This window comes from Diadema antillarum, unplaced genomic scaffold, assembly GCF_040938485.1.
Source record: "Diadema antillarum isolate AM-2024a unplaced genomic scaffold, OU_Dant_1.0 seq00000182_RagTag, whole genome shotgun sequence".
Taxonomy (NCBI): Eukaryota; Metazoa; Echinodermata; class Echinoidea; order Diadematoida; family Diadematidae; genus Diadema; species Diadema antillarum.
Genome location: NW_027271249.1, coordinates 1,835,679 through 1,845,818, shown reverse-complemented (window position 1 = coordinate 1,845,818; position 10,140 = coordinate 1,835,679). Strand labels below are relative to the sequence as shown.

Genomic DNA, 10,140 nt, shown 5'->3' with positions numbered 1-10,140 from the left:
GTTCCAATGCTTGCCTTGTATTAGTTTTTTGGCAATTGAATATAGTTGCTTATGTATGTGCGTCGCATAGATGAATAATGAAGTTATATCACATGCTATATCTTTCCAAAACATGTAAATCATGTACATTGTAGTCAGCAGCAGCCTGTGTTGAATCATGTAGATCTAGCCATGCTCAGCTGCTTAAACTTTCTAAAATCTATTAAAGATACTGTTATTTTGGTATTTTCATACTGATTACTGAGTGATTGATGTTGGATATATATGCATATCAAGCAAAGGATGATGTTATACTGTTGAATACTTATTTTGCCTGTACCAATTATGTCAGAGAGAGTGTGAAGATTTGAAATACTATTAAAATAATTGTACATGGTACATAGTATGTACAGAGCTACCAAGTCTCACGCATTCTGTGTGAGACTTAAGCATTTAGGGGCAATCTCACGCATGACAGTTGACACCCATTTTTCTCACGCATCGGGCCAAGTCTGCAACTTGGGCCTATAATAATGAGTATAGCTCAAAAGATTAAAGTGATAGTTGCAAATGAAGGTATATTTCCCTTTTGTCTTTCAAAATAAGTAAAAAATAGTCACTTAAGTATGCACCTGATCGCACCATTAAGAGCTAAAAATTGAAAAAGCTCCCTACCGTGGGAGGCCACGGGGAAAAACCCCTCCCACACCCTCGCTCGCACGCACATTCGCATGCCGAGATGCTGAGTCATTAAAATCTCACTCATAAAATTTTTTTTAACTTGGCATCCCTGTATGTATGCAGTAGGAGAGAGATATATTCATGTGCTTATGAATGTGTTATGAATATGTGTTGATACTTACAAGAAATGAGAAAAGTAGGTATGTATTGAATAATTAGTTACTTGTTACTTGTTGCAGTAATCCCAACTGCAGTTGCAGCTCCTTGGAAGCTTGCAGATTTGTACATGAACAAAGTCAAATTTATGCAGTACATAAATTGTATGTGTACAGGACATATAAATGTTTAGCTCTTTATGTATGTAATACTGTAATAGTGGTAGTAATTTTGTTTTCCTTTTTGTCTACTGAGAAAAAATTTTCATGGTTCTCTCTTCATTGACTCCCATCACATGGACAACGGAAGAAAAGCCAAAAATTTGTAGTTGTTGTTGTTGGTGGTGGTGGTGTTGTCAAGAGTGATATCTGTGACTATTTCTTGACGGCAACTATCATGTCTGAAATAGCTTATTTTTATAACCATATCATACCACATTTTATGGCATGGGTATGGATTAACCATTTCAGTTGGAGATGAGCATTGAGAATATTGAAATTATTCATGTATAACTAAACATTGACCGTCTGTGGAGGTGATATATAAGGTGAGGGTACTGTCTAGAATACTGAAAGTAGCACAGAACCTCACAGAATCGATTTGATATCCTACTCTAATCTGTATGAATATTGCTAGTAAATCGTGCATTGTCAAACTATATAAATATATTTTTTTCACCTCGTTTTTACTAGTGTTTACACAGGTTAGCAAGCACAGTGGTTGTCAACAGACATGTACAGTCGGCCTTTCCTAAGTGGAAACTATTTGGACTGAAGAAATAGCTTCGACTTTAGAGAGAATTTGACTTACTGTGTGAGGGATTAAAATCAGTAGAATATACAGAGGAAATGACTTCAAAGCACCTTTGACAATTATTCAGCTTATGCGAGGTCAACTTAGATGATTATTCGACTTATGCAAGGTTGACTCAGACCATTATTTGACTTATGCGAGGTCGACTTAAGCGAGGTTGACTGTAGAAATTTATTGGTACATGGGCATGCATCTCACTTTCAGAAATTGGCTGGAAGTCATTAATAATGGTCAAGGCCTGGGGGATAATATTGCCATTGCTCAGATGATGTGTGTCTTTCAACCCTCCCATTTCCTGCTAGAGCAATAAGTGAAAGTGCTCTCTGAAATTATTTGCCGCTGTACCGCTTCATTAGTTGCCATGGTTAAATCATCTGAACTCACTCCAGTTTTTACGGTCTCTGGTTTGTTTGTAGTGCTGTTGTCGTTGTACACTGTAGGTCTGTAGTAGGCTGAATGAGTCAGCTTTTGACAGAACGATCCTTGTCGAAAAGGAGCAGAATCTTAGCTGCAGATATTATCAATGTCTCATCTAGACGCAGGAGAATTGTATGTATAGAACATTCATCCAATGTTGCACTCTTATAATCCCCAAATGAGAAAAATACATTGTAGATATGCAGAACTCTTTTCCCCTTTCTGTCATGACTATGAAACAATCATGAAGCAATCAAAGGCATGACATGACTTGTTTGTGAGGATATTTTTTTTTTAAACAGGAAAATAACTCATAATCTGAATTTTGTATTTGGAGTAGAATTGCAGCAAAAGTATTTGTTGTAAATGTTAGCTGTTGTGCTCAACTTTTACAGATATTTCATGAATGTTATATAATCGTTGTGCAAAGTTGTTTGACTGCTAGAGTATATATACATGTATCGTACTTATAACAGCCTAGAAAACTTGTGCAAGTAAAAATCTAGTTATGGGAAGTTTTTGGGAATATGGTTTTACTGTTTTCTGATGTACACCTATAAGATGGAAGTCATGTAAAGCGCATAGAGAATCTTATAGATTACTATGCGTTACATGAATGCAAATTATATAAATGCAAATTATGAATACTATCATGATTATTTCTGCAATTAATGATTAAGTTATATGTGATTCCGTTTGTAATATATTAGATAAGTAGGAAAAAAGGATGAAAGATGTTGTGTTGTTGTTTTGTTTGTGGGGTTTTTTTTTTTTTTTGGGGGGGGGGAGGGAGGATATTTCTCTTGATATGAATCTTTTCAGCTTCCACTGAACAAAGTTTATACCTTGTCAGCGTATGGCACGTAGAAAATGTTGAATTGCATAAAATCCCTCTCTGATACTAAAGTAACAATTCATTCTTGTATTTTTGTCACACAACTGGAATCAATGGAAGTTACTTGGGACACTGACTTGGGAGTAAAGGGACATGTCGTTTGTATGGTGTAATTTTACCAGTGTCTTTCTACACTGTCATTCATGTTTGTGTGTATACGTATAGACATGAATTAAAGTATACATACACTGATACACAAGTAGCCTTAGGAACAGTAAGGGATAAAGATTATGTGTAGTGTAACATGTACTTATTAATTTCCATTTAAGAATATAGACATCGGTATACATCTTGCTCTTTCTTTACAGCAGTATATGTATGTCTTTCAATTTTGTAGCAAGATTTTTTTTTTATTTCCTGCAGAGAGTTCATTAATTACGATCACAGTTAATGTATTTCTGTGTTGTTGCATAGTAAAAGAATGTGAGTAGCACTTTATCAATTGCTGAGATGAAAAAAAATCATATACCATCATATGTTTAGTTGATATCATGTTCGTACATTATGTTATTCGGAGTGTATTTCTTGAATAAAGTACATTTTATATCTCGCTAGTTACTCGGAAGTCTGGTATGATTCTCAAAATCAGAACTTTTGCTTCTCTGTAATATACTGTGCATACTTAGTCTGTATATATATATATATATATATATATATATATATATATATATACACACATATACATATATATATATATATATATATATACATATACATATATATATTATATATATATATTCATTTATTTATTTATTTATTTATTTATTTATATGTATACACATCCAACAAAGATAGCAGTAACTGTAAGTTATTTCACAAAATTATCAACAGTGTGCATTCTTTTTTTTCTTTCTTTTTTAAAACTGGCCTTCAGTTTGATGACTTGAGACTGTAATCGTGAATGCCAAATGCAAAACTAGTGGAGTACAGGAATTGATGGGAGAGAAAAAAAAACACTCATATTTCAATGAGCTTTTTGACAAATTGCACAAGGATGATAATCTGAAAATTGCACAAGAAACACAATGCACCGACGGGAGCTACTAAACGCTAGTACGATGGTATTTTGCTTGATTAATTGATGTTACTCATACATAAATTTGACACATAGTGAATTGAACAAACCATTTGAGAACAGTATCATGTGAACATAACAGTTGAAACAGGGAGTTGATTATTTCACGTATGCAGCACTATTCCATGACAGTGCAAAATAAAAAAGAGCAGGTATATATTTAATACATACAAAAACTAAATAACCACACGTACCTGCCGTTCAAAGGAGAAATAAAACAACTCTGAATATAACCGAAATACAAGAGACCATCATCATAAGCAAACGCTTGATGATGACAATGGCCTCAAAAATGGTTGTCTCGACAATAAGATAAAATAAGGGAATAAACTCAAATCACCCTCACTGGGTGGAGATAGCTAGAGAGAGAGAGAGAGAGAGAGAGAGATGGAGAGAAAGAGAAAGAATGAAGACAAAAAACGTTCAGCGGTGCATTGTGCAAAAATGTGAAGAGTTTGTATGGAGATGAGTCCTGGGTCTGTGGTAATGGATGTGTCTTTTATATTCGTGTTTGTTGTGTATGCCCGGTTTGGGGGCCTTATACTTGTTATAGGCTTAGCAGTGAATAGAAAAGAAAAAGATAAAACAGGTGAATGGCAGCATGCTCTTAATGACCAAGCATATATTGATTTAGCATCATAAGATTATCTTTAAGCTGTTCTTTTTTTTTAAATAAATGATCTATAACATTGTTTAAGGTTGTCAGGTTTGTTTGTGCCTGCATATCATTCCTTCATCGGTCCTCATAAGGATTCGCAAGCAATAATTATTGCTGAATCCGACAGTGATAGTCCAGCAATGGCAAAAGTCGTGTATTTTTAATGTGGAATGAAGACTATGTGCTATCGCACAATAACCTGCTCTCAAGCGTTTGACATCAATGAGTAGCAATGATACTGCGAAATGTGCAAGATGTTTTTTTGACCATGTTATCTGCACTACCGCCATGTTGATCTATATCTCAAGGAGCGATGGATTTTATTCATTATGTAAACAAGTTCCAAACGAGGAGTTATCTGGCGTGAATACCATATTTCACGCTGCCTGCGAAAACATGCCTTTCACAAAAGGCTGATGCATTTATAATTCCCCGCATTTAGCACGATGCACCACTACACTTTGTTTTTGTCGTTCATTTTTTTTTCTTCTCTCAGTGAGTCGAGTATCCACTTCCCCGTCTTGTCGTACACTGTTTGACAGCTATTTTTTGAGGCCATTATCCTCGTCAAGCGTTTGCTTATGATGATGACCATCGTCCCGTGTATTTGATAATTTATGTTATATTGAGAGCTGCTTGATTTGTCTTTTGCACGGCATGTATAGGACCTACATGACTGTGATTTTTGAATTTGCATTATACGCATGAAAATTTGCATTTGCATTAAAAATATGATCATAAATCATGTCGTACAATATAGTGAATCAATCACTTATTCTAACTGTTAGGGTCACACAACATTGTACTCATTTACTTTGTTCAATTTACTTTGTGTTACATTTATGCATGGAAAAAGAAATGCCGAGATAAATCTATCAATCAATCAATCAGTCAATCAATCAACCTTTAAATGACACTGTCATTCACAATGAATAGATATTCCCTAATATGCCATCATTCACCCAGTAATTTTTCCAAAGAAAAATAAATGGTTGAATGAAAAATAGCTTTTAAATAAAAATGTTCCTATCTCATTCAAATGGAATAGTGTCTATTCCATCAATAACATAGAGAGGGACGCCAACAATAATCTTTAACTGTTCGCAGGAATATTTCACTATATCATTGTAAGATATCAACATTCCAGTGAAGCGACTTGCATTGCACATAATCATGAAGTAAACATCTGCCAGTTTCCCAAAAAGGGCGGGATTGGGTTTCTACCGTCCCTACACTACAAGCAACATGCCTGTTTGAAACGTAGGGCCTACACTGTTTCAAACATGTTTCAAACCTCATGAAAACGACCATTTAATTTGAGAATCATACCAGGAAGACTGAGCGTCACGTCCAAATTGTAATAATTAGTGAGCGCACAGGTTCGTGGGATCTTCCACTGATGGGTGAATGTCACAAGACCGACACCACGAGCCACACGAGTCATTTAGCCCAGGGAGTTCGACATTAAGCAAACAAGGCCCACGAGACCTACGTCCCTATAACACATTACTCCCTGTGCTGTGACGTCGAACTCGTGGGCTGTTTTTCCCTAGTGTCGAACTCGTGCTGGTGGGCCTTATTTGCCTAATGTTGAACTCATGGGCTGTATGACTCATGGACCTTTCTGTTTTTCAATGTCGAACTCGTGGGCTGAATGAACTCGTTAGTGTTGGTCTCATGCTACGACCTCTTCCACTGACGAACACTGGGAAAGTATATATTTCTCCTCTCCGGAAACAACGAAATGCATTAACTTGTCTATTTAAAAACTGTTTTTGGATGTTTTTTATCATGTACATGATCCAATATCTTGAAAAAGCCAACTTCACCTGACAACAACCATTTAAACATCACTGATCAGTCACTCAATCAATCTCTTAATCAATTAGGCGATGAAAAGTGCAATGAGGGCAATGATAACTCTCTCTCTCTCTCTCTCTCTCTCTCTCTCTGATAACTGTCATAGTCTGCAATAGAAACCATTAAAGAACGTCTGAAAAGATTCTTCATATCCGATTGGTCGACAGAACAGAATGCATTATTCTGAAAAAAAAAAGGTTCCTCATCATTAGTCTGGACCATGCCTGTAAACGTGCATTGTGTTTTATAAAACAAATATTGCACGGTAAGTGTCATAGCAGTTCATACCTTTCACCTCGCGATAGACTTATGGCATTCCTGACCAATTCACAATTTATACCAAAGTTTCTATCATCCTCGCGTCACTCTGCCTCAACAGACACACGAATTATTACTTTTATGTTTCTGTTTATGTTACTGTTAACTGTGATGCTCGACTTAAGTGCCAGATCACATCAATATTCAAGATAAAGTGATCAATATTCAAGACAAAGAGTCATCCAGAAACTAATACATATTGATAATGCAGGTTTACTCATCAATTCGCCAAACCATATAAATCGTACAAATGAGATGCAAGGACAGAATTTAGGAATATAGTAATCGATATGTGCTTTACTTCAAGTTTACGCTGAACATTAAAAAATGCGACATGTTTATCAAAACAAATTACTCGTTCCACCGATCAATTCTTTAATTGCTGAATAGATCGATCAATCAATTATTATCATTAAAGGCAACAGTCCAGTCATTCATTATACAGCGCATGTGAGAATCATTCGGCGGGATGCTAGTATTTACAGCAATCAATCATGTTTAATGACTGAATACACCAATCAAATGGTCATTTAGGCGACATTCTAAAGTAATTCAGTGCAGTATAATGTGCGACTCATTCGGAGGGAAATCAGTATTTACAGTAATAAATTGTTTAATTGCTGAAAAGATCAATCAAACGCCCAATGAGGCAACAGTCCAGTCATACAGTACCGTGCATGGAGAATCACCATGCAGGAAAGTAGTATAAAATATTTACAGTAAGTGTGGGTTGTTGTATTCTTTTTTTTTCCCTCTTGCCTCTTACATAAAAGATCAAGGCAATTTCGTATCCTCTCATCCCATCTTTTTGTCATCATGCGGAGCTTCAGTTTCAGTATAAGTTTTAGTTTGTTTTTTTTAATACCATTCTGGTGTACGTCCTGTTGTTGCGTATTTAATTAACCCTTTATTATCACGTGTTTTACTTTGAGGGGCCTAATTAGTAATACGAGCGGTGCTTCTGATTTAAGCTCCCCCACATTGGTTCTTACGACGACCATTTGTTTATCATAATTTTGTTGCAGATGTATATGTTATCAAAATATGTGTTTTGATTACCTTCTGTACGTCAAAAAGACAAATGGTTATTGTTTAATCATTGTAAGTCAATTATTTTTATTTTTTTATTATTTACCTGTGAACACAAAGTGGGAAATAGATTAAACTCAATCAAGTAATCCCTCAATCAATTAATCGATATTTCCTGCGAAATGTGCATTCTGAGTTTTAGAAAATAACTGATCTATTATACAAGGACATGACCATAACTACAACTGTAGAGCCTGTGCTGTTGGCGAGTAGGGTCAGCTTGAACAAAACCGCATTAGATTATTCATTAATATATACATTTTTTATCAATTATCTGTATAAAACAGTTTTATATGAATATATACAGAGTTCGACACAACTGTGACCCGGTGGTCCGGTGCCACTAAATACTGGTGTCGGGTCACTATGTATCTCTTTTGAACCACCAAAATTTCAAATTTAAAGACTTTAGTATTAATAAACAACACATTGTTTTATTAATTTGATATTCTTTTAAATATTCCATCCAAAGTGTGCACCAGATCGTTGAAATTCATTCCGAAAATGCAAAATCTCCCTCTTATTGTGTAGGGGGATACTCTTTTCATAGCTTCCTCCTGAGGAGAAGGCTGTGGGAGGGGGTATCGCAGAATTCTCGGTCGCTGCGCTACGTAATTATTTTCAACTTATTTGAGCTGGAAAGGATCCGAGGTCACGCAAAAATACAAGAATATTGTTTGTTTGTTTGTTTGTTTGTTCATTCCTTGCAATTTACAATTGCCAACGTATCGTCTTAATTAAATTTTCCTAATATGTATGCCACCAAACGTGTATATTTATATTCTGAACATGAAAAGCTCCGTCGTGGGAAAGAGGAAATTTCCCCCTCCCAAACCCTCCCCCTGCTCAGTTGCTCTTTAAATTATGCTCCCCAAAGTACTGTTTCCCCTATTATTGAACATATCCCCCACTCCTTGAAAACATTCCCTCATTCTGCCACTACCCTTCCAGACCTTAGCCGCTCAATCACATCACTCCCAAAGGTTAATTTTTACCAATTTTAACCCACCCCACCCACCCACCCAAAAGAAGAAAAAAAAAATAGTTGCGGAGTTGATTTTTTTACTTTTCCCGACGGCATAATCTCCTCGGAAAGTCCAGTACTCTGATGAATCCCTTTCGAAAGTGGACATTGGTGGCAGCATACAGGAATGGGTTTATCAAGGAATTACCGAATAGAACCATGTCACTGTAGAATTTCACAGATCTCTCGTCGCAAGAGGCACAGATGAAGGAAATGGAATTATACGTCGCCACTGATAGCCAGGAGAGAAGATAAAACGTGACTAAAACGGCGAGTAAAACGTAAGCCTTTAGATACCGTCTCAGCCCCCTCCCAGTCTCTTGATCTCTCACGCGCTCTTCGCCTTGACTGGGAGCGCTTCTGGAATTGTCGTTTCCTCGACTAGAGACCGCCTGTGTCGCCGGTCTCGGTGGCGCCTTTCTCTGAGGATCCCTTGGACCTTCCGCGTCACGTTCCAGTTCAATGGAGTAGACGGGACTTTGAGACCTACTGTCTTTCAACTCGACCAATGCATGGACTCTGCGGTTCACTAATGAGCGAAGATACAGCTTCCTGGTGAGGTTGACGCACAGCGCGACCAGGGTGGCACATGGCAAGGCACAGTAGGCAATCCCAAGGAAGATAGTAAAGCCAAGACTTGCGCGGAATTCTCCTGCGCAGTCGTTCTCATAGTTTATATTTCGTGTTTGGGTCATCAAGGGCCACACGAAGACCACGAAAATGAAAAAGGCCAAGACAACTATCCAGCTGATCACCAGAGCAATTGTCACATTCACGTGTCCCAGCAAACTTCGATGTTTTGTCTGTTTTGCTATTGCCAGGCGTCGCTGCAGAGTAAGGCAAATTATAATCACAGCATGCATCGAGGTGATCCAATACACTACAGTGAGATATATCTTGCACAGCACTTCACCGAATATCCATCTCCCTTTGATGTTCTCGGCGACCTGTAATGGCAGTATCCAGCATCCCACCACGAAATCCGCCACGGCAAGATGGAAGATGATCAGGTTCGGAACGTGCTTTCTCACCGTTTGATGTCGTAGGTATGTCAGTAGCACGACACTGTTTGCGATGACGATTCCTGCGGCTAAAAAAGTAAGACTAACAACACGAAATACTGGGACATCTCCCGACGCTCCAACACCTTTGCTTGATAGAGAGCTGTTATACAT

General features: G+C 37.1%; 1 protein-coding gene across 1 annotated transcript; it reads right to left on the bottom strand.

The window, feature by feature from the left end:
• Positions 1-9,003: 9,003 nt before the first annotated feature.
• Positions 9,004-10,140, bottom strand: LOC139728527 (histamine H3 receptor-like). The gene has a single exon (XM_071639463.1). The coding sequence runs from the start codon at positions 10,138-10,140 to the stop codon at positions 9,004-9,006; it is 1,137 nt and encodes a 378-aa protein (XP_071495564.1).

What these genes read in the sequence shown, in the direction of transcription:
- LOC139728527 (XM_071639463.1), bottom strand. Translation starts at nt 10,140, where the DNA reads ATGTATAACAGCTCTCTATCAAGCAAAGGTGTTGGAGCGTCGGGAGAT.